At 53.9% G+C, this 21349-nt stretch overlaps 1 protein-coding gene across 4 annotated transcripts in view; it reads right to left on the bottom strand.

The window, feature by feature from the left end:
* NFATC2 (nuclear factor of activated T cells 2) overlaps positions 1-19165 on the bottom strand; it is a gene marked incomplete at both ends in the record, with an annotated part of 137956 nt that extends 118791 nt beyond the window's left edge. For 2 of the 4 annotated variants that reach the window (XM_080716864.1, XM_080716865.1), the window contains one exon: positions 19096-19165. In XM_080716864.1, the coding sequence (XP_080572990.1) occupies positions 19096-19165 (70 nt within the window). Of the gene's footprint in view, positions 1-3709; positions 3840-19095 lie in introns of those variants that run through there. The other 2 variants (XM_080716862.1, XM_080716863.1) reach the window with 1 other exon arrangement.
* Between the last annotated feature and the right edge of the window lie 2184 nt (positions 19166-21349).

Raw genomic sequence — 21349 nt, 5'->3', positions numbered from 1 at the left:
CCAAGATAGTAGCACGTCTGAGAATAAAACTATTGTCCATCGATGCTAAAAAAAAAAAGCCTTTGATGACTTCAACTTCTGCTCCTGGTAAAAATCTCAAGAAGACAGGAATGGATGGATACCTCTCTAACATAACAAGGCGTACACACCTCGATCCCATTCAAGGGAGATGATAATCCTTTGAAGTAAGTCCTACTATCTCAGCCCCTTTCAATCAAGCAAACAGACGCCCAGAGAGGTTAAGAGACTTGCTCCAGACCACTCCATCTGTGGTCTCTATTCCATCCTTGCAGTCCAGGCACCTGGCCGGCTGCTTTGCACGCTCTCTCCTCCCGTGAAGGGCCCGGGAGCCTCCCGCAGCGCAGTCCAAGCTGGAGCGGGCTGCCCCGGCCCAGGCTACATCTCTGCTGTTCACCAGCTCTGTGTTCTTGAGAAAATGACTTCACCCCTCTGTGCCTTCTCATACTCTTCTGTGAAAATGTTGTACGCCTGCTAGAATCAGGGGGGCTCTTACCTGAGCTAATGGAGCCGTGCTGCTTGGTGAAGTGCCAACACACAGAATCTGACCCTGCAAACTCCCCTGAGGACCTCCCCCAGTTCTGACAGCAGTGTCCACACCACTGGTACTTTTTCTTTCCTTCTTGCCAGGCGCATGCCCAGAGTTAGGGCTGACACTTCACTGAGATGCCGCCATCCGGGACCAAGTCTACCTGCAAGATTAAAGCTCTCAGCGAATTCCACCCTGCAGGAGCAGAGAGGTGACCGCCGCAGCCAGACCCACCGAGGACATCTCACATGAGCCCCTCAAGACTCAAACATCCCTTTGAGAGCTGCCTCTCCTGCACTACCTACTTCCCAACAAAGCACCCCGGTTTTTGTTACTAGGGATGGAACCCAGGGGCATTCTACCTCTGAGCTACAGCTCCTGGCCCATTATTATTATTATTATTATTATTATTATTATTATTAATATTTTGGTGGTACTGGGGTTCCTAGAAGCCCTTCTATCTCTGGGCTACACTCCCAGACCTATTTTATATTTTTGAAACAGGGTCTCTTATGCCAGCGCGGCTGGCTTCGAACCTGCGCGATCCTCCTGTCTCCGCCTCCCAAGCGCGGGGATTACAAGCGTGCGCCACCACGCCCGGCATCCTTTATTATTTTTATTTTGAAACAGGGCCTCACTAAGTAGCTGCGGCTGACTCTGAATCTCCCAAGCACTGGGATTACAAGCCTGCGCCACCACGCCCAGCAAAACAAGCATCATGTGAAGGAAAGACCCGGAGCGTAACTCTGCTCCTCAAAGGTGGGCTTTACATAGGAATTGCCCTCCAAAGAGGACTCACTGAACGGTACACAGGTGACCAAGGTCAACATGAGCAGCGACACACCAGCTTGGTAGCATGGCCCCCAGAGATGGTGTGATGAAGGACCCTCTGCTTTTGTGAGCTTCCTCCCAGAGACCCAGAGTCCTGCTCTGTTCATGAGAAAAACCATAAGAAAAAAAAAAAAAAAAACAATCAACTCGACGGACAGTGCACAATACACCTAGCCAGTACTTCTCAGAACTGTCAGGACCTGGACATAGGGGGGCACGCTTGTCATCCCAGCACTTGGGAGGCTGATACCTGGAAGGATCCCAGGTTCAAGGCCAGCTCAGCAACTCAGCGTGGCCCTCCAAGAGTTAGCGAGCCCGTTTCAAAATAAAGTATAAAATAAGGCTGGGATTGTAGCTCAGAGGCAGAATGCCCCTGGCTTCCATCCTTAGTACCACATATACACCAAAAAAAAAAAAATTGTCTGACAAAGAATGGGCTGTCATAACACTGTGTCAATATTGGCTCATTAATTCTAACATACCCACTCTACTAACACTAAATGTGTGAGAAAATTGGGTGCTGGTACATGGGATCGATCGATCTCTCTCTCTCTCTCTCTCTCTCTCTCTCTCTCTCTCTTCTCCCTCCCTCTGCTAGCTTCCCAGTGTTTCTGTAAATCTGAAACTGTTCCAAAAAAATAATGTTTATTATTAAAAGAAAAAAGAACGCAGATTCCAGGGCTTTCATCGTGGTCATTAAGATATTCATCTGGTGGCCACAGCGCAACTTGCCAAGAGAAACTATACCAAGTCCCTCCCAGCAGGTTTGGCTTGGAAACTATTTCCCCGGAAATCCTCACCTTCTTCCAGCCCCACCCCTCAAAAAAAATAATAATAGCGTGCATCTGGGAGGGGTGCTAAGTTTTAACTCCCGGCAAAACATGACTTTAATCTTTCTGAACAGAAAGACCGCTGATGTTAACACAGAGGGTTTGCAGATTCTTATTTGTATCTTTTCAAAGCCGAGGATGAGCTCCAGATTGTGACTCTACAACACACGTCTCTCTGGTTGGTTGATGACTTCCATCCCCAGCCCAAAAGTGTTGCTGAAAGCCAACGTGATGCTCAAAGTCAAAGCAAGCCCCTCACCCTCACCAAAGGCAGCCAGGCAGACATAGACAGAAAACGAAAACATCCCCATTGGGCCGCCTAGCACAGCATCTCTGGGAAACCCAGAGCCACCCGGTCTCCTGCACAGGCTTCCTCCCGGCCAGCCGAGCCAGCCTGCACAAGCCTTTGCTGTGCACCAGCCACCAGACGCAGGCAAGCCCTAATCATCTGCGAGTTACCAGCAGGCTTGCCCAGGCTGCAACAAGCAATCGCAGGCTGTCAAAATCAGGAAGCCTGCTTGGGTTTCTTGGTTTTGTGTTGTTGTTTTTTTTTTTTTTCCAAGACAACCTGCTAACCAGAAAAATACAGTGAGGCGGTGGGGGGGTAGGACCTCCACCACCACCACCACCACCACCTCCTCCTCCTCCTCCTCCTCCTCCTCCTCCTCCTCCTCCTCCTCCTCCTCCTCCTCCTCCTCCTCCTCCTCCGCCAAATGTGCTGTTAAGACCCATAAGAGGACACAGGACCATTCCGCCCAGCCTGGGGAAGTCCCGTCCCCATCCCCCAGCGACAGGGGGCAGTCACAGACACAGAGTTTAGGTGGAGACGGCCTGTGTCCTCCCCAATCCACTCGCCTGCTCCCCACCGCACCCCAACGTCCCTGTCCACGTCCCTTGTGACCGGGTGGGGGAGGGTAGGAAATCACTTAACAAGCTGAGAATGGTCCACCTGGGGGCGGCTCACAGACGCAGCAGCCCAACTCAGAGAGGAAATGGGCCGGCCTCACAACACCAGAGTCAAACCACACTCCAGCTTTAGAGACAGCAGCTCTTCCTCGCTTTCAACACCAAGTCCCCAGCGGCGGGCTCCGGGGAGGTGGCGGGCAGCTGCCTCTCCAAGTTGAGGGACACCTCTCATGGCATCCACCCTCCCCCCAACTCCAAGCTTACTCCTCCTCCCTCCTACGGCAACTAAATCTCTTCCCCGGCCCCTGCGCACCCGCCCAGGCCCGGGGCCAGCAGAGTCCCCCGGCGACCCTCGGGGATGCGTCCACCACTTAACTGGCACCTGCCTCCCCCAAGGGGCGCGAGTGACCTACTGCCCCCCAAGCGTGGCTGGGCCTGGGTCGCCGGCTCCCGCCTCTCTCCGGCGCAGAGGCCCCCGCCCCGCTCCAGGCGCCCGAGGAAGGCACGTGGACCTGGACGGAGGGGCCCTGCGCCCCCTCCCCAGGCCGCGCCCCCGCCCGGGCTCCAGGGCCAGGCGGGGGGAGCCTCCACCGACCTTCGAACGGATTCAGATAGTCATAGTCGAAGAGGATGGAGAAGTCGAACTCGTCCTGGGGGCTGCCGCCGGGCTGCAGCCCCGGGGCGTCGCCGCCATCGGGGTCGGGCTGCGGCTCCGGGACGTCCATAGCGCGCAGGGCAGGGCGGCCGGGGGCGGGGGGGTCCTGGCGGGAGCGGGCGATGGCCGGGGCTGGCTCCGCGGCCCCCTCGCCCGGGCGGAGCGGGGTCGAGCTGCGGGGTCGCGCTGCGGCGGGGCGCACGCAGGGCCCCGGGAGGGCGCGGGCAGCCGAGGGCGCGCTTCCTGCCGGGGAGGCACCTGTTGCGGCCCGCGGAGGGGCGGGGCCACACCGGCGGGGGCGGGGCCACACCGGCGGGGGCGGGGCCGCGGCCGAGCCCCGGGGGACGGAGGCCCCGCCCCTCTGCAGCTCCGCGCTCAGCCTCCAGCTGCGGCCTCCGATCGCAGCCCCCCCGGGACCCACCTGCAGCGCGCCCTGCCCGCCCCGCGGACCGGGCAGGCGACCTGCTGCCATTGCAGCTCCGCCCCAAAGGATCGCCCACTGCTTCCTTCCCTAGCCCTGCTTTTTATTGGGGTTGGCAGGAGAGGGGGCTTCCCCTGGGTTCGGTCTGGGTGCCCACCCCAGCGGCGCCAGGTTCAGGCCGCTGACTGCTGCGCCCGGGGCCTGGGAAAGGCACAGCTGCTTTCGAAGGCTGGGCCCCACCCTTGCATTCGAAGTTCCTGGCCGCCCACCTCGCGAATCTGAAGTGCCCGGAGTGGGAGGGGTAAAGGAGATGGGGGGCAAAGATCATCACCCCCTCCCCTTGAGAGCCAGGAGGGAATCCACGGGGCCTGTGCGGTAGGGCCGCAGGCTGGGAGGGCCTCGGCGGAGGTGACCTGCAGGCCCCGGGATGGTGAAGGCTAAGAGCCGGGCCGACTGAGCCGAGGAGCAGGAGCTGGAAGCGCAGGGTGTGGGCGGCGGGGCGGGGAGCGCCCGCTCGTGGGAGCCTGGGCTGGCAGGCCACGCGCACACCTGGGTGCTGCTAAAACGTGGGCTCCAGCCCGGCCTGGCGCCCGCGCTTGTCATCCAGTACTTGAGAGGCTGAGACAGGAGGATGGCAGGTTCAGGGCTGGCCTCAGCAACTTGGTGGGACCCTCTGCAACCTAGTGAGATCCTATTTCAAAATAAATAAATAAATAAATAAATAAATAAATAAATAAATAAATAATAGGTTTGGGGTGTAGCTGAGAAGGTTCAATCCCCAGTACCATAAAAAAAAAGAAAGAAAAAGAAATCCCTAAAAAAAAAAAAAAAAAAGAAATCCCTTTCTTTGTTTCCTAAGGGGAAGCACCTGTGTACTGTGTGTATCCAACAAGCACCCTGGGGCGGCTGGTAAAGGAGCCCCCTCTGGTAGAGGGCGGGATGACGGTCCAGTTAGGATACTGACGACCACGTGTCTATAAGGATTTTCTTACATCCTTATGACAGGAACCCAGAGCCCAGATCCTGAAGTTTGATGAGGGATAAATACAGGGGCCAGCTTTCCCTTCTGCTGTAGAAAGAAGAAAAAGCTCGTAACACCACCCACGGCACACCCTTTCCCATCCCTCTGCCCCCATCTGTGGGCTGTGCCTGCCCAGAATCACCCCTTTCTTCTGAGAACAGCACCCCAGTGGCCTCCTTTGGAGAAGTGTGTGTGTGTGTGTGTGTGTGTGTGTGTGTGTGTGTGTGTGTGTGTGTTCCTAGAGATGGAATTCAGAGCTTTCTGCATGCTAGGCCCCAGGGAACCACTGTGAACATAACCTTGGTAGAACAAGTGAACAAGTTGCAAACATGCTGTCCCACAGCAACTACCACCACCCTCAGCAAAGAAGTGGACAAAGGACCCAGGCTAAGCCAATCTCCACATGCCTAGGAGACTCCCTGAGGCATGGGCAGGATCACCTCATTCACAGCTTTATGTGGGGTCATATGGACGAGTGGAAGGAGGAGGAATGGACAGAGGGATGGATGGATGGATAGATGGGTGGATGAATGGATGGGCAGATGGGTGTTTGGATGGATGGATGGATGGATGGATGGATGGATGGATGGATGGTGAGATGGGTGTTTGGATGGATAGATGGATGGATGGATAGATGGGTGGATGGATGGGTGTTTAGACAGGTGTTTGGATGGGTAGATGGATATATGTTTAAGTGAGTGTGTGGATGGCTGTGTGTTTCGATGGCTGGATGAATAGATGGGTGTGTGGATGCGTGTGTGGAAGGGTGTGTGGATGGATGGGTGTTGAGATGAGTGGACGGATGGTAGCCATCATTCTCTTGTGTGTATAAGATCAAGCTCACCCTGGCCATCCAATTGCCAGGACAAGAATCTAAATTCTCATACTACTCCTTCCAGCTTCCCCTCCCAGGACCCACTAGATGAGGTAATAAAGGGAAGGTCCCTTCCTAACAGATCAAGCGCTATACAACCTTTGTCTCAGGAAGCTCCATCCTAAGCAGCAGTCCGTCTGCCTTGGTCCCCGCTCTGCGCAGCAGGCATCTTCCCAGAGCTTCTGGGATTGGGAGCCAGCCCCAAAGCAACCAGAGTTCTTTCCAGGGAAGGGGTCCAGACCAGGGCCTGTCCCAGATCAGGGTTTCTGCTAGAGCAGCAGGAAGGTGCAGGCTTTCTTCTCCAAAGGCCACCTTTTCCCTCCCCAATTCAGTAACTGTGCCCTTAGGCCAGGCACAGAAGTCATGACTTTTGTGCAGCGAGAGGTCACTGGGAGGGGCCCGAGGGAGGCCTTGGCAGTGCCCAGCTACCATCCTTCTCTCTGCCTGGGGGCGGGGTGGGGGGCATGAAGTTTGGAGAATCTGAAAGCAGACTGGATTAGCAAGCACTCAGGCAAAGGCCGGAGGGGCCCATCACCCAGGGCTCTAGCCCTCCTTTTCACCTTTTGGTATAAAGCTCATTTTATGTACCCCTGGACCTCTCCCGGAATATCCAGATTCCCCTCTCCAACTGCGATTCCACATCTCCACCTGGGCATCCAAGAAGCATCTTAAAGTGAGCCCGTCCCAGACCAAACCCGTGGCCACCCTGCCCCACTCCCTTGCGATGCGTGTCCTGCCCGCTCCTTCATCTCATTTCCTACCAGAAACCAAGAAGTGGTACCCCATCCCTCTCCTTCCTCACCCCCAATGCAAACCTCAGCAAGTGCAGGCAGCTCTGGCTACAAATGTAACCCACAGCCAGGCGCGGTGGCGCACGCTTGTCATCCCAGCATTCGGGAGGCTGAGACAGGAGGATCGCGGTTCGCTGGCATCCTCAGCTACTTAGTGAGGCCCTTTGCAACTCAGTGACACCCTGTTTGAAAATAAAGAATAAAACATTGGGCTGGGGGTGTAGCTCCGAGTAGAATGCCCCTGGGTTCCATCCAGGACCACACACAAAAAAAAGTAACCCACATGCAACCATTTCCCACCAACAACACTGTGGGTCCTCCTGCCCCAGCAACCCAGGCCCCAGACATCTCACCCTGGCGGCTGAAGGAGCCTCTGCCTTGGGCTGTGGCTTCTCCTCCCACCTGAACCCTGCAGCGGCTTTCTGAAGCCTTGGCTTCGCGCCTGTGTGGCCGCGGGCCCACCAAGTCCTCTCCGGGTCTCAACCTCCCTTTCTCTACTTTAGCACCTTGATCACTCACCTGCTTTTAAAAATGCAGGCATGACCCCAGCGCACAGCCTTCGTGCCTACGGTCCTGCGGATGCCACCTGGCCCCCGCTGCCCTTTGTTTTCCTCTCAACAGAAAGGTCGCCTCTTTGGGGAGACCTTCCTGCCTGTCCAGTGGTCACGGCACCCCAGCACCTCTGTGCCTGCACCTGGGGCTCTTATCTCAGCAGGATTTTTTTTCTTTTTCTTTTTTTCTCTCTGTGACACCAGGAATTAAATCCAGCACATTCTATCTCTGAGCTACACCCCCAGCCCTTCTTTTTTATTTATTATTATTATTATTATTATTATTATTATTATTACTATTATTTTTGGTGGTACTGGAGTTCCTGGAAACCCTTCTACCTTGAAACTGCAATCCTCCTGTCTCAGCCTCCCAAATGCTGGGATGACAAGTGTGCGCCACCACGCCCACCAGTATCTTTTACTCATATGTGTATTTATCCATCTATTTATTGCCTGTTCCTTAAATTCAAATATAAGCCCCTCAAGGGCAGGGGAACTTGTCTGGCCTTTTTATTAGAGTATCTAGGCTGGCCAGGCTTAGCAAATAGAATAGGGGACATGCAGCTACTTTGCATTTTAGACAATGGGTGCTTTTTTTTAGTATGAATATGTCCCAAATATCGTATAGGACTTATACAAGCTAAAAAATACTCATGGTTTCCCTGAACCTGAAATTTAACTTGGCATCCTACTGCTTTTTTTTTTTTTTTTTTTTTTTTTTTTTTTTTAGGTGCTGGGGATGGAACCCAGGGGCATTCAACTCCGAGCTACACTCCCAGCCCTATTTTTTTTTAGTCCTTTTTATGTTTTGTGTGTGTGTGTGTGTGTGTGTGCGCGCGCGTGTGCGCGCGCGTGCGGGTCTGGGGATGAAACCCGAGGGCATTCGACCTCTGAGCTACACTCCCTGCCCTAGTTTTTATTCTTTAATTTGAAACCGGATCTCACTGAGTTGCGGAAGCCCTCACTCAGTAGCTGAGGCTGGCCGCGAACCGCGATCCTCTGGTCTCAGCCTCCCGAATGCTGGAATTACAAGCGTGCGCCACCACGTCCGGCTCCTTTTCATGTTTGAAACAGAGTCTGAGTTGCAAAGAGCCTCACTAAGTAGCTGAGGCTGTCTGGGAACTGCAATCCTCCTGTCTCAGCCTCCCAAATGCTGGGATTACAAGCGTGTGCCACCACGCCCGGCCATCCTGTATCTTTAGCTGGCCGCCCTGGCTGTGTTCCCAGATCTTCAAAGGGTCCCCAGGACACAGCAAATATTCACCAAAAAATTGCCTGAGGGATAAAGAGAAGAATGGAGCCCAACACAGATTCCCATTAACGAGCGGGTCAGGCCACGTCACGCAGATCCCAGCCTGGCCTTGCTCCGTTCAGACGCGTGGGGAGAAGCAGTGGAACCCTGCCCTTGAATCCTGGCCTCTAGTACGGTCATAAAACCTGCAGTCCGCACAGCATATAGCACACACCTATAGTCCCAGTACTTGGTAGGCCAAGACAGGAGGATCAAAGGTTCAAGGCCAGCCTCAGGAACTTATCCAGGCCTCCAGCAATTTAGCCAGATCCTGTTTCAAAAAATAAAAAATAAATAAAGGGCCGGGGCCTAGCCTGGAGGCAGGAAGCCCCTGGTTCAATCCCCAGTGACACACGCACACACACACACAAACACACACAGACACAGACACACACACACACTAGCAATCATTTTTTATGTAAGCAACATTTCATCTGACTCAACGACTTTAGGAAAATCCTGCCTTCACATAATTTTTTAAAAAAAAAAGGAAAAGAAAAGCTACTATTGTCTTAAAGGAAAATGGCCTATTATGGGAAATATGCTCTCGGGGTCACTATAACAGGACTGGCAGATCTGCCTTCCTCACCCCCCTCCCAGCCCGACCTCCCCGAAGGTCAGTGGCCCCCACAGGCAGGAAGGCATAAATGTTTGGCCAGGGCTGCAGTGACCTTGTGGTACCCTAAGGAACATCCCAGAACAAAGAGGCCCGGGGTCTCCCCTGAGTTCTCCGTCTAACTCTGTAACCAGTGTGCGAGGCACCCGGCTTCTGTGCCTCAGTTTCCCCACCTATGAAATGGAATCACACTCGTGATTCCAGCGTTTGGGAGGCTGAGACAGGAGGATCACAGGTTTGCGGCCAGCCTCAGCTACTTAGGGAGGCCCCAACTTAGTGAGACCCTGTTTGCAAATAAAAATAAAATAGCCCGGAGATAGAATGCCCCTGGGTCCCATCCCCAGTACCAAAATAAATAAATAAATAAATAAAGGGGGAGAGAGTGAGTTAAATAGTACCCAGATCCCCGTGCCAGCTCCAACACTCACAGATTCTTTAATGCCAATAAGAAAAGTCAAGTTCACCTTGGTAGCATCGGGGTACAGTATACACGGCCATATGGTGCTCAGAGCGAGCCTGCACTTGGCTGATATTCTGCTGGTTTTGTCTTTATTTTTTTATTTTTTTTAATTTTTTGGTGGCACTGGGGTTCCTGGAAGCCCTTCTACCTCCGGGCTACACTCCCAGACCTATTTTTATATTTTTATTTGGAAACAGGGTCTCTTAAGCCAGCGCGGCTGGCTTCGAGATCCTCCTGTCTCCGCCTCCCAAGCGCAGGGATTACAAGCGTGCGCCACCACGCCCGGCCTGTCTTTAATTTTTTTTTTTTTTTTTGTGTGTGGTACTGGGATTCCTGGAAGCCCTTCTACCTCTGGGCTACACTCCCAGACCTATTTTCTGTATTTTTGAAACAGGGTCTCTTAAGCCAGCACGGCTGACCTCGATCCTCCTGCCTCTGCCTCCCAAGCGCAGGGATTACAAGCGTGCGCCACCACGCCCGGCCTTGTCTTTAAATTTTTTAAAAGCAGCTGGGCACAGTAGTGCATTCCTGTAATCTCCATGCTTGGGAGTTTAAGATAGGAGGGTCACAGGTTCGCGACCAGCCTCAGCCATTTAGCAAGGCCCTCTGCGACTTTGTGAGACTCTGTTTCAAGATTTAAAAATAAAATAAGGCCAAGAGTCTATCTGGGACGTATGATGTCCCTGGGTTGAATCTACTACAAAAATAAAAGAAAGAAGAAGGAAGGAAGTGAGGGAGGAAGAGAAGAAGGAAAAAGGGGAAAGAGAGAGGGAAAAAATAGGGCTGGGGTGTGGTTCAGAAGTAGACCGCCCCTGGTACTACCCAGTACCAAGGAAGGAAGGAAGGAAGGAAGGAAGGAAGGAAGGAAGGAAGGGAGGGAGAGAGAAAGAAAGAAAGAAAGAAAGAAAGAAAGAAAGAAAGAAAGAAAGAAAGAAAGATGGTTTTGAACTTGCATTTTGCTTTTATTCTCACCCTGAAAATGGCTCAGCCAGTCCTGATCACAGCACGGCGGCCCACGCCTGGGCTCCCGGCGCCTCGGAGGCTGAGGCAGAAGGATGAGACACTAGAGTCCGGCACGGGCAACTTAACGAGACCTCGTCTCAAAATAAAAAATAAAAAGGGCTGGGGATAAAACTCAGTTGAAAAGTAACCATGGGTTCCATCCCCAGGATAGCAAAAACTAAACTAAAATTCTCATCACTAGCCCCACCTCCTGACAACCTCCTATTATAATCAAACTCTCACTGTAAAAAGCAGGCAATAAAAGTTTTAAGTCTAATCCAAAGAGTAGGAACATTTTTACCAGGTTCCAGAAGCAGTCTCGCCCTGACTTGAGCACACCTGGGGCTCATTATCACTCGAGACGTTAATAGTGTGATTCATAGACAGATGTGCTCGCCTTCTACGGGCTGGCCCTCGGGTACCACGCGGGCAGAGAAACTCAGGAGACCAGGACACTCGGCACTCCCAGAAGTGACATTTTTACACAATGTTTTTAAAAGCCCAAACAAATGCACACCAAGAAAGAAAGAAAGAAAGAAAGAAAGAAAGAAAGAAAGAAAGAAAGAAAGAAAGCCAATGAAGAAACTCTTGGGCCTTTAATAAAGGAGGATCGGAAGCAGCCTGAGGCCGGAGGGTTTAGCAGCAGTACCAATCTGCTTTTATTAAAAGCATTATGACTTTCTTAGTTTATCGTCAGTTTTTGGCATTCACTTTTACGTTTAGAATATTACCTTGAAGCCAGGCATGGAGATGCATGCCTGGCATCCCAGTACTCGGGAGGCTGAGACAGGAGGATCAGGGGTTCGAGGCCAGCCTCGGCAACATAGCCAGGCTCTCAGCAACTTTTAGTGAGACCCTGGTTCAAAGTAAGGACCAAAAAAAAAAAAAAAAAAAAACTGGGGTGTAGCTTAGAGGTAGAATGCATTGTGCTCAATCCCCAGTATCACACACACACAAAATTCACCTATAATATTCCATGTGTGCATGTATGTATACAGTGCAGTGTGGCTCATCTCGGTTTGGGGGTGGGTTTTCCACCACCCCCTTTCATTTTGCTCCCTTGACCGCCTTGCTGTCCAGGCTTGGACAAAGCCATTTTCAGGAATGAGCTCCTGTCCCTGGTGATGCAACATGCCAGCTTCAAACTAGACTTTTGCCCCAACTGACCAACTCCTACCTCATCTTCTAAAGCAGAAACAAGACTTCCTCCCATGGCCAGAGGCAGCTGGTCGAGGCCCACGGCCCCCCTGGGCAGACATGGACCGCACACCAGCGCCTTCTCGGAGCCTGGGGGTATCCCGAGAGCCAGCCCCCAAGTCCAAGGGCGTAGGGACAGAGATGCCCCTGACACCGCAGCGAGTCCCAGGTCCACAGCAGCCCGGCCAAGCCCACCCTGCAGGCATAGTATGTTTGGCCGGCCCAGGCATTTTTTATTTTTTAAATCTGAACTAATATTTTTAACTTGGGAAAGTTCATATGAAAATCCAAATTTCCAATTTCTCCTTTAGGAAAAGCAGGAAGAAGCCAGGCATGGTGGCCCACGCCTGTCATCCCAGTACTCTGGCGGCTGAGACAGGAGGATCGCGGGTTCGAGGCCAGTCTCGGCAACTTCATGAGACTCTCAGCAACTTAGCCAGATCCTGTTTCAAAGTCAAAATATAAGCCGGGCACCGTGGCATGCGCCTGTAAGCCCTGCACTTGGGAGGCTGAGACAGGAGGATCACAGGTTCAAGGACAGCCTCAGCAAGTAGTGAGACGCTCATCAACCTAGCGAGACTATGTTTCAAATAAAAAGTAAAAAATTAGCCGGGCGTGGTAATCCCCACGCTTGGGAGGCGGAGACAGGAGGATTGTGCAGGTTTGAAGCCAGCCGCGCTGGCTCTAAGAGACCCTGTTTCCAAATAAAAATATAAAAAATAGGTGTCTGGGAGTGTAGCCTGGAGGTAGAAGGGTTTCCAGGAACCCCAGAACCACCAAAAAAAAAAAGTAAAAAGTAGGGCTGGGGGTGTAGCTTGGAGACAGAATGCCCCTGGATTCAATTCCCAGGACAAAAAAACAGAAAGAGAGAGAGAGAGAGAGAGAGAGAGAGAGAGAGAGAGAGAGAGAGGATATGAGAAGAGAATAGTTAACCTGGCCGATCGTCCAGCCTACTCCACGAGCTAGTTCTCAGTAGAGCTGGAAGCGCCCTACTGGGTGCAAGGGTTATTGCTCCCACCCCGCTTTTCAGTTAAAGAACCAGAGGCGCGCAGCAGGTCGCGGAGCCGCGCAGAGAGTCGCACGCGCCGCGTGGTGCTGGCTTCATCCTCGGTCTGACACTCATTACTGAGTCACTCTCTCAGCCGAGGGTGGATCTGCCAAGGGACATTTTTGGAGGGAGATGAAACGCTGAACAACTCCCATTAAAAGCAGAGGGTGGAAGAGGAGACACGCGGAAAAGCCAGGCTGGGCTGCGAGGAGGAAGGCCCGGCTGAGGAGGGTCACGTGGCCGTGGAATTCATCGCTTCTACCCTCCGGCACCAAAGATAGCAAGTGTCCCTGCGGGAACCCCGGGGCGCAAGGGAACACAGTTTGAGAACCCCAAAGGAGCCAGCTCCGCGGATGGGAGGTGCGGCTTCTGAGCGCTTCTCCTCCTGCCCCGCACGCTGGTTCCAGCCCCCCATCCTCTGCATCTAAAGTAGCTGTCACTGCTTCCCCAGCACCCACTCCCATCCACCTCTGGGCTACTCACTAAGCAGTCCGTGTGATCCTTGGAGAAGAGCAGAGAGACCACACACCCTGCTGCCGGGACTCTCCAGGGCTCCCCAGGACCTTGAGAACCAGCCTCCAATGCCTTCTGAGGTTCCCGGCCCATTTCCCCATTTCCACCATTCATTCTCTCTCTCTCTCTCTCTCTCTCTCTCTCTCTCTCTCTCTCTCTCTCTCTCTCTCTCGTCACCAGACCTTTTTGTCCCAGCAATATACTGGGATTCTTGCAGTCTCTTAAATATCCCAGTCCTTGGGATATCTGTGAGCAGGCAGGAGCCTCACTATTCAGGAGTCAACAACAAAACAGACATCTCCTTAGAGAGACATCTCCTTAGAGAGAAAGGGCCCCCCCCCCCGGTCTGAATTAGCAAGTCTACTATTTGAGTTTTATCATATATATATGATCCCTGCCAATGGGACCTGGTTGGGCATTTAGGTCTTGCGGACGTGACCAAGTTAAGACGAAGCCACACTAGAATTAAGGGGTCTAACCCAAGCCTGGTGTCCTATTATGAAGAACAGCAAACACAGCTGCACACAGGAAGGCAGAGGACGGGGGACGCGGCCCCAAGCCACAGAGCGCCGAGGATTCCCGGGTCACCAGAAGCTAAGAAGGACTCTCTCCGGAGCTTCAGAGAGAACATGGCTCTGCAGACACCTTGGGCTCAGACTTCTGACTCCTGAACTGTAGAGAAAACCTTGCATTACTTTAAGCTGCCCAGCTTGTGGCAATGTGTGACACCAGCCACAGGAAATCAGTATGCCCGCCTTCCACAACACACCTGCCACCAGGTCATTCACCCACTTAGTAACTACCATCCCGAGTCACTCAAAGTCGTCTTAGCTATTTCTTTCATTTTCTTTTCTTTTCTTTTGGGGGTGGGTCCTGAAGATTGAGCCCAGGAGAGATGTCCTACTTCTGGGCTATACCCCTAGTCCTGTTTCATTTTCATTTTTATTTTGAAACAGGGCATGATGGTGCATGCTTGTCATCCCAGTACTCTGGAAGCTGAGACAGAAGGATCGCGGGTTCGCAGCCAGCCTCAGCTACTTAGTGAAGCCCTCTGCAACTGAATGAGACCCTGTTTCAAAATTAAAAATTAAAAAAAAATAGGGCTGGGGGTATAGTTTGGAGGCAGAATGCCCCCTGAGTTCAATCATCAGTACTGCAAAAAAAGAAAAAAGAAAAGAAGAAAGGAAGAAAGAAGAAAGGAAGTCTTACTAAGTTGCCTCCAGCCTGCGATCCTCCTGTCTCAGCCTCCCAAGTCCTGGGATTACAGACGTGCGCCTCCGTGCCCAGTGGGTCTCAGCTATTTCTCAGCTCACTAGACTCAGAACGCAAGCCTTAGGAAGGTAAACTCGCGTGTGTCTGGTTCCCCGCTCCATCCCAGCACCTTAGACAGTAAGCACTGCATGAAGCCTGTGCTAAATATGACCTGGGAAATCTTACTGTCATGGTCTTACTCATGGGGAAACTGAGGCACGAATAGCTGAATTTCCTGCAGCAGGGCCTGCAGCTAGCAGGTAACAGAGGCAGGCTGGGACCCTCTGACTCCAAGCTTACCTCTGGGGTAATAGAGACGTTACCCAGAGTGCGGAGTCGCACGGACACAGGAGCTCTGGTCCCTGCCCCTCCGGTGGCTCACAACCAGGCTAAGGAGAATGTTCCAGAGTGAGCTCCCTGGCGCTCCGGGCTTCCTGGAGCAGGGGCGTGTGGGGAACCAGGGGGAACAAGCGAGGAGGGCTGCAGGGGGCCCTGGGAAATAGTGCTGGCTTTGAAGCCTCCCCACTGGCTGGCTGAGGACTCGCTCACCTCTAGCAGAAGCAGAAACACTGCGCTCTCATCTCCCCAAGGCAAGGCGAGGCACCCCACATACACAGCCAACCAGCGCCTGCCTCAGTTTCCCTGTCTCTAACAACAACCCACGCCCTCTCACGTGGCGCTCCATCCCTTCCAGTAAACACCAGGGAACAACATGGGGTTTGGGAGGAGAGCCCAGGACCAAGGGCTGTCCTCACCAGAGTCACCTGTCTGTCCGGCTGACTGGGAAACTGGGAGAGTAAATCTGGAGCGCGGTGGCGCAGGCCCGTAACCCCAGTGCTTGGGAGGCCGAGACAGGAGGATCGCAGGTGCGTGGCCAGCTTCAGCGGTTTAATGAGGTCCTCTGCAACTTACTGAGACCCTGTTTCAAAAATTAAAATAGAATTGCATCTGGGGGTGTGGCTCAGTGGTAGAACGTCTCTGGGTTCAATCTGCAGTTAGAAGGCAGGCGTGGTGGTGCATGCTTGTGACCCCAGTACTTGGGAGGCTGAGACAGGAGGATCGCAGACTCAAAACCAGCCTCGACAACTTAGTGAGGCCCTCTGCAACTTAGTGAGACCCTGTTTCCAAATAAGAAATAATCAGGCTGGGGGTGTAGGTTGGAGGTAGAATGCCTTTAGGTTCAATCCCCAGTGCCAGGAAGGGGGTCAGCAAACACTGGAGACAACAGAGGGTAGGATGCTAAGCAGCTGGGCTTCAAATTACTGGGTGACACTTGGCGGGTCACCGCCCTCTCTGTACCTCACTCACCTCCTCCAGGAAGGCAGCAGCAATCCTGGTACTTATGGCTGTGAGGATTAAGACTTAAACGGGGCGCGGTGGCGCACACTTGTAATCCCAGCATTCGGGAGGCTGAGACCAGAGGATCGCGGGTTTGCAGACAGCCTCAGCTACTCAGTGAGGCCCTCCGCAACTTAGTGAGACCCTGTTTCAAAATTAAGATTAGGAAGAAAAATAGGGCAGGGGGTATAGCTTAGAGGTCAAATGACCCTGGGTTCCATCCCCAGACCCGCACACACACACACACAAAAGACTTAATAAGCACCCAGCCCCAGGCCGACTCTGAGTGGGTTCCACGAGGGTTCCTCTCCCGCCTGCGGGCAGCAGTTGAGCGCTTACTGTGTGCCTGGCCCTGTGTTTCTAATTTGCTAGATGCCTTTGGGCAAAGCTGGGCTCGCCGTCCTCCCTGTCACACAATACTGACATTTAGGGTTGTGTTTACCACAGGTTAAGCACAGAGCTAAGCGTTTTATGGGCATGATTTCATATGACGCTCGCAACGGCCCTGTGAAGTCGACACTATCATTACCCCCTTTGTGCAAATAAGGAAATTGAGGCTTCCCAAGCCGCCGTCTTAACCCAATCTGTATCATTCCGAAACGCCAGGAACGTAAAAAAAGCGCTCTGCCCAGAGGTACAAAGAATTGCATCTCTTGAAAGAAGAATGCTCTCCGGAGAGTCCCGTTTCCGTTCAGCATCAGTGGGTAAGTATTTTGAGTCTCTGATATCGTCAGAATGGCAAGTTAATATTTATGGAGCCCCAAGCCCGGGCAAGACGCTGCCTTAGGCGTCCCACTACACCTCGCGACAGCCCTGGAATGGAAGCACAATTATTGGCTCCACTTCACAGATGAGGAGACCGAGGGACAGAGAGGTTACGTGATGCACCCACGGACACACAGCTGGGATGGCGCTCAGCAGAAACGCTGATCCAGGCAGAAGCGAGGGAACTCGGGCCGGGGGTGAGCACAGCTCACCCGGGGTTTGTTTGCTCTCCAAATACTTTCTCCCCGCAGATAACACCAAACACACCTCTTTGAGATCTTCCATTTTCCCCAGGGCCTCAGCCCAAAGCTGCGCGGCTACTTTATTACGCGCCTGCCACGCGAACTCTCTATCTGCTACTAATGACTTCGCCCATCTGCGTGTTCCCCGTCCGTCTGTGTCTCCGACCCGGCTGGTGTTGGGACTCACAGGGACTTTTGTCTCTCTCCTCTCCAGACCCTCGTGCAGGGCACAGTCCAGGCACTCGGATCAGTTTCCAGCCAGCTGTCTTCGATGCCCAGAACTGGGTTCCGTGTGCCCGGTCGTCTTGCCATGCCAAGTGCGGCTTGCTGGAAACAATCTGGTGCCCTCGACGCCCACATGTGTGTACACACTGGCGTGCACATACCCACAATGCCTGCACACGCGAACGTGGACTCGGGAGGGTGGGCAACGCGCATGCACGCCAACCGCATCTGCTTCCAAACCTGAACAGAGCCGCGAAGTCCACAGACCTTGGGCACAGATCAGCAGCGCCAATAAAACTGGAGGCTTGTGTTAGATCCCACAGTCAAACAGAAGCCCGATTTCTCTTCTAAGTTCCCCCTGTCTCTCTCCCTCCCTCCATCTTTGGCCAAATTGAGCTAAATTTGGCATTCTTCTGCCCCCCGCCCCCACGATCAGAACATCAAACACTTGGTTTCGGTTTGTAGGGCAGGAAAACCCATCTCCCATCCTCACTCCGAGCCTGTCGCCTGCCTGAGAGCACCCCTTTACAGATGACGAAATCTTAGTACTATTTTTTTCTCTCTCGCTCTCTCACTAGACCACGACACAGGACGGGACAGGATAAACTGGTACCAGTTAAAACGTCTAAAGGCTTGGCAGGACCTTGCTTTCAAAAGTGCAACTCAGCTAAAAATACCCCGCCGAGGTTCCCAATGGCAAAGCTCGCCCTTTACCTAACCCAAGACGTGTGGCTTCAGTCTGGCCGGCAAAAGAGAACCCTCAGGTTTATTTACTGAAACTGTCATTTCTTTCCCCTACACACACACACACACACACACACACACACACACACACACACACACACCAGAACTTTAATCAGCCACGCAGAGCACAAACCCTACATTCAACTCCGATTTCATGACACGGGCTGACTCCTCCTACGCCAGTTTATTGCGCTTAACTCTTGCGGGCCTTCCCGCCCCTCCGTGCAGGGCTCCGGAGAAGACACTGCGCCGTCTCTTTCTGCTGTGAAGCCGGCTTCATCACCGACAGCCAGCCTCCTGCTCATCCCCACCAGATGGGATAGCCTCCACGTCATGTTCCTACATATTAACCCTCTCCCGAAGATCCCACAGTGCCATTCCCAGGCTAAACCCAAGAAGAGGGGAAAGCCGCGGACACCGGGGGACGGTGTTATCAGACCCCCAAATAAACTGATGACACATTGCACTTTAAAAGGGAGTCTCTGGGAGACTTTACCCATCAGGAACACCAAGAAAGGGAGGGGGGGGGAGAAAGTCTTTTAAAAATCCCTGCTAGAAAGCAAAATCTTCCTCATTCTATTTCCTCTATAGTAAAATGCCAAGCCAGGTCTCTTAAAAGGAAAAAAAAACTAATGATGATGATGATGATGATGATGGTGATGGTGATAATAATAATAATAATAATAATAATAATAATAATAAAAAAACAGTGCAGGCGGGGGGCATTGCCGTCAGTAGCCCAGCGCGCTGAAGAGGTTAAGCAGCGAGCAGTTAGAAGCGAGAGTCCCTCCCGGGTCCCGCGGCTTGAGAATCCCCGGGATGGGCACGGGCGCCCGCCTGGGGCATCCCGCCCGGGAGCGACCCCTCCCCTCCGCTGCCCGCGCCCTCCCGGGCAGGGTCCCGGCGGGCCTGGCTCCCACCCCCGGGGGCTGGAAGCGCTGCCCGGGACGGAGGCCGGGCGCCTGGGGCGCATTACCTTGGTTCGCAGCCCCCATGGTGGGCAGAGGCCGGCAGTGCCCGGCTCGGAAGGCGGCCTGTCTGTGCATCTGGAGGGCAGGGTCCGTCCGCCGTCCGCAGCCCGCGGGCCGCTGGCCGGGGAGCCTGGCTGGAGCGGCGACCGCGCGCCTCGGCTCACTGCAGAGGCGACGCGACTTCCTTCCCCGCGCTCCGTGTTTATAGGCTTTCAATGCAGTAAAATAACGGGATTCCCTCACTGTTTCCTCCTGTTTATCCAGCGCCATGGAAACCGCTGGATCCCGTCCATCTCCAGAACTCAGGGCTTTCCTGCGAACTTCACACTCAGGAATCCATGACGTCGCCTGCTCTGCGGCCAGCCAGCTCCGCGGCTCCTTCGGCCGCCAAGCACAAGTCCTCGATTGTTTCCCCGAGCGAAAAGTCTGGGAGCTGGAGCAGCGCGGAGCGCGGGCGGGGCGGGGGCCGCGGCCAGGGCGGCCCTGCGAGGGCTGCCCCGGCCCGCGCCGCCTTTCCTGCTGCGGTTTCCAGCAGGCCAGGCCCAGGACTCCAGCCCCCCAGTCTCCCAGGGGCACCCCGTGCTTCAGACCAGCAGCCCAGCTCCTGAGGCCCCTGGACACCTGCCCGGGGCCTGCCGCAGCCCCCTGGGGCCTCTGGCTGCCCAGATCTTTGGGTATTGGGAGAGGGTGATGAGGAGGAAGAGGAGATGGGAGAGGAAGGAAAAGAAATCAATAACGGTGCCTTGTGTCAACTCTCCAATTTCCAATTTTTTTTCAAAGAGTCTATTTTTAGATTCATTTAGAAAACCCAAGGTTTCCAGTGATACTCACAGGCTCCAGCAAAAAAAAAAAAAAAAAGAAAGAAATGAAATGAAATGGCCAAAGAGACGCTGAAACCAGGCAACCCATGTATTTACACATGCTCAGGATAAACAGGGAAATAAAGGAGGGATGTCATGAACTTCACAGTGTCCAGAAGAGGACCCCCGGGGGGCCACGCGTGGCCCCCCATCAATGGACCACAGGCAGGAAGGCCAGCCGCAGGGGGTGTCCCGGAAGGACACCATCTCTGGGCTTTGACTAGAGCTGCCTCTTCGCCTGCCTGCAAGGGGAGCGGATTCTGGCCCCACAGATAAAGCCAGCTTTGAACATGGACATTGCAGAGACTGTCGGGAGCGCTGATAAAAGCTGAGCCTGAGCGGGGCGGGTGACTCATCCACGCTCTCACAAGACTTGAACTCCGAGGGGCACCGAGCGAGGGCTGGCTCCGTCCCTGGGACCACTCTGCTTCCCACTCCTCGGCCCCCATGGCCTCCCTGGGCAGCCCCCCCCCCCAGCTGGGACAGGGCCTGAGAAAGCCCTGCCCCCATGCCCACCCCGGGGACTCCTCCCAGCCTCAGCCCGGGTAACCTCCTGCAGTAGCGCCTGAGCGATGCTCTTCTCCAAAGAGAAGGCATGATCTGTCTACCTACTGTGCGCCAGGGAATCCGATATAAGGAGGTCCTCTTACCTTTCAAGCAAACCCCATCTCGGAGCGGCTGAAGTCCTCGCGGCCACCCTGTAAGAAAGGAACCTCTTCCCCGCTTCCCACGAGGGGAACTGAGGCCCAGAGAGGGCAGGTGGCTCGCCTGTTGGCTTCCTTGGCCAAGACCGACCAGTGGGGCCGCTGAGGCAACCCGATTCCCTGAGATCTCTTTACCCAGTTATCAAAAGCAAGAACAGGTGACCAGCCTCCTGGTGTCTCTAGGATCTGGGGTCCCCAGGATGCTGGGTGAAACCTGGGCAGGTTGAGACAAGCGGGTCATCCCATGAGCAAAACTCAGCTGCCTTCCGCCGCTACCCACCCCTGACGTGGGGAGGCAGCGGCTGCGCTGTCATACTCCGCGACACTCCTAATCCAGCCCTACTGTGCGCCAGGCCCGAAGCTCTCAAAACCTCTCTAAATCCCCGTCCACGAGCCCTTTGCGAAGTGACGCCGGAGGGCTAGTAAATGTTAAGGTGATTAACAACTAAGTACGACGTAAGAGTCAGTTCTGCGATATACAAGACACGTGGCGAGGGCTCCAACACAACAGGGTGGCTCCCCAATTGGACAGCGCAGGAAAGGGCATTTCTGTCGCCCTAGAAAGTTCTCTTGGGCGGCACTGGCTTTCACAACCCCGGGAGACAGGACAGAGCTCAGGCCGGAGAACCAGATGTTTCTCCTCTCCTGCCTCGACTTCTCCATTCTGCAAAATGGGTCCACGACCGACGCTTTCT

The sequence above is a fragment of the Muscardinus avellanarius genome (genome assembly GCF_963383645.1).
Source record: "Muscardinus avellanarius genome assembly, chromosome: 19".
NCBI classification, from domain to species: Eukaryota; Metazoa; Chordata; class Mammalia; order Rodentia; family Gliridae; genus Muscardinus; species Muscardinus avellanarius.
Note: the sequence above shows the minus strand (reverse complement) of the source record. Positions and strands in the feature narration are given on the sequence as shown.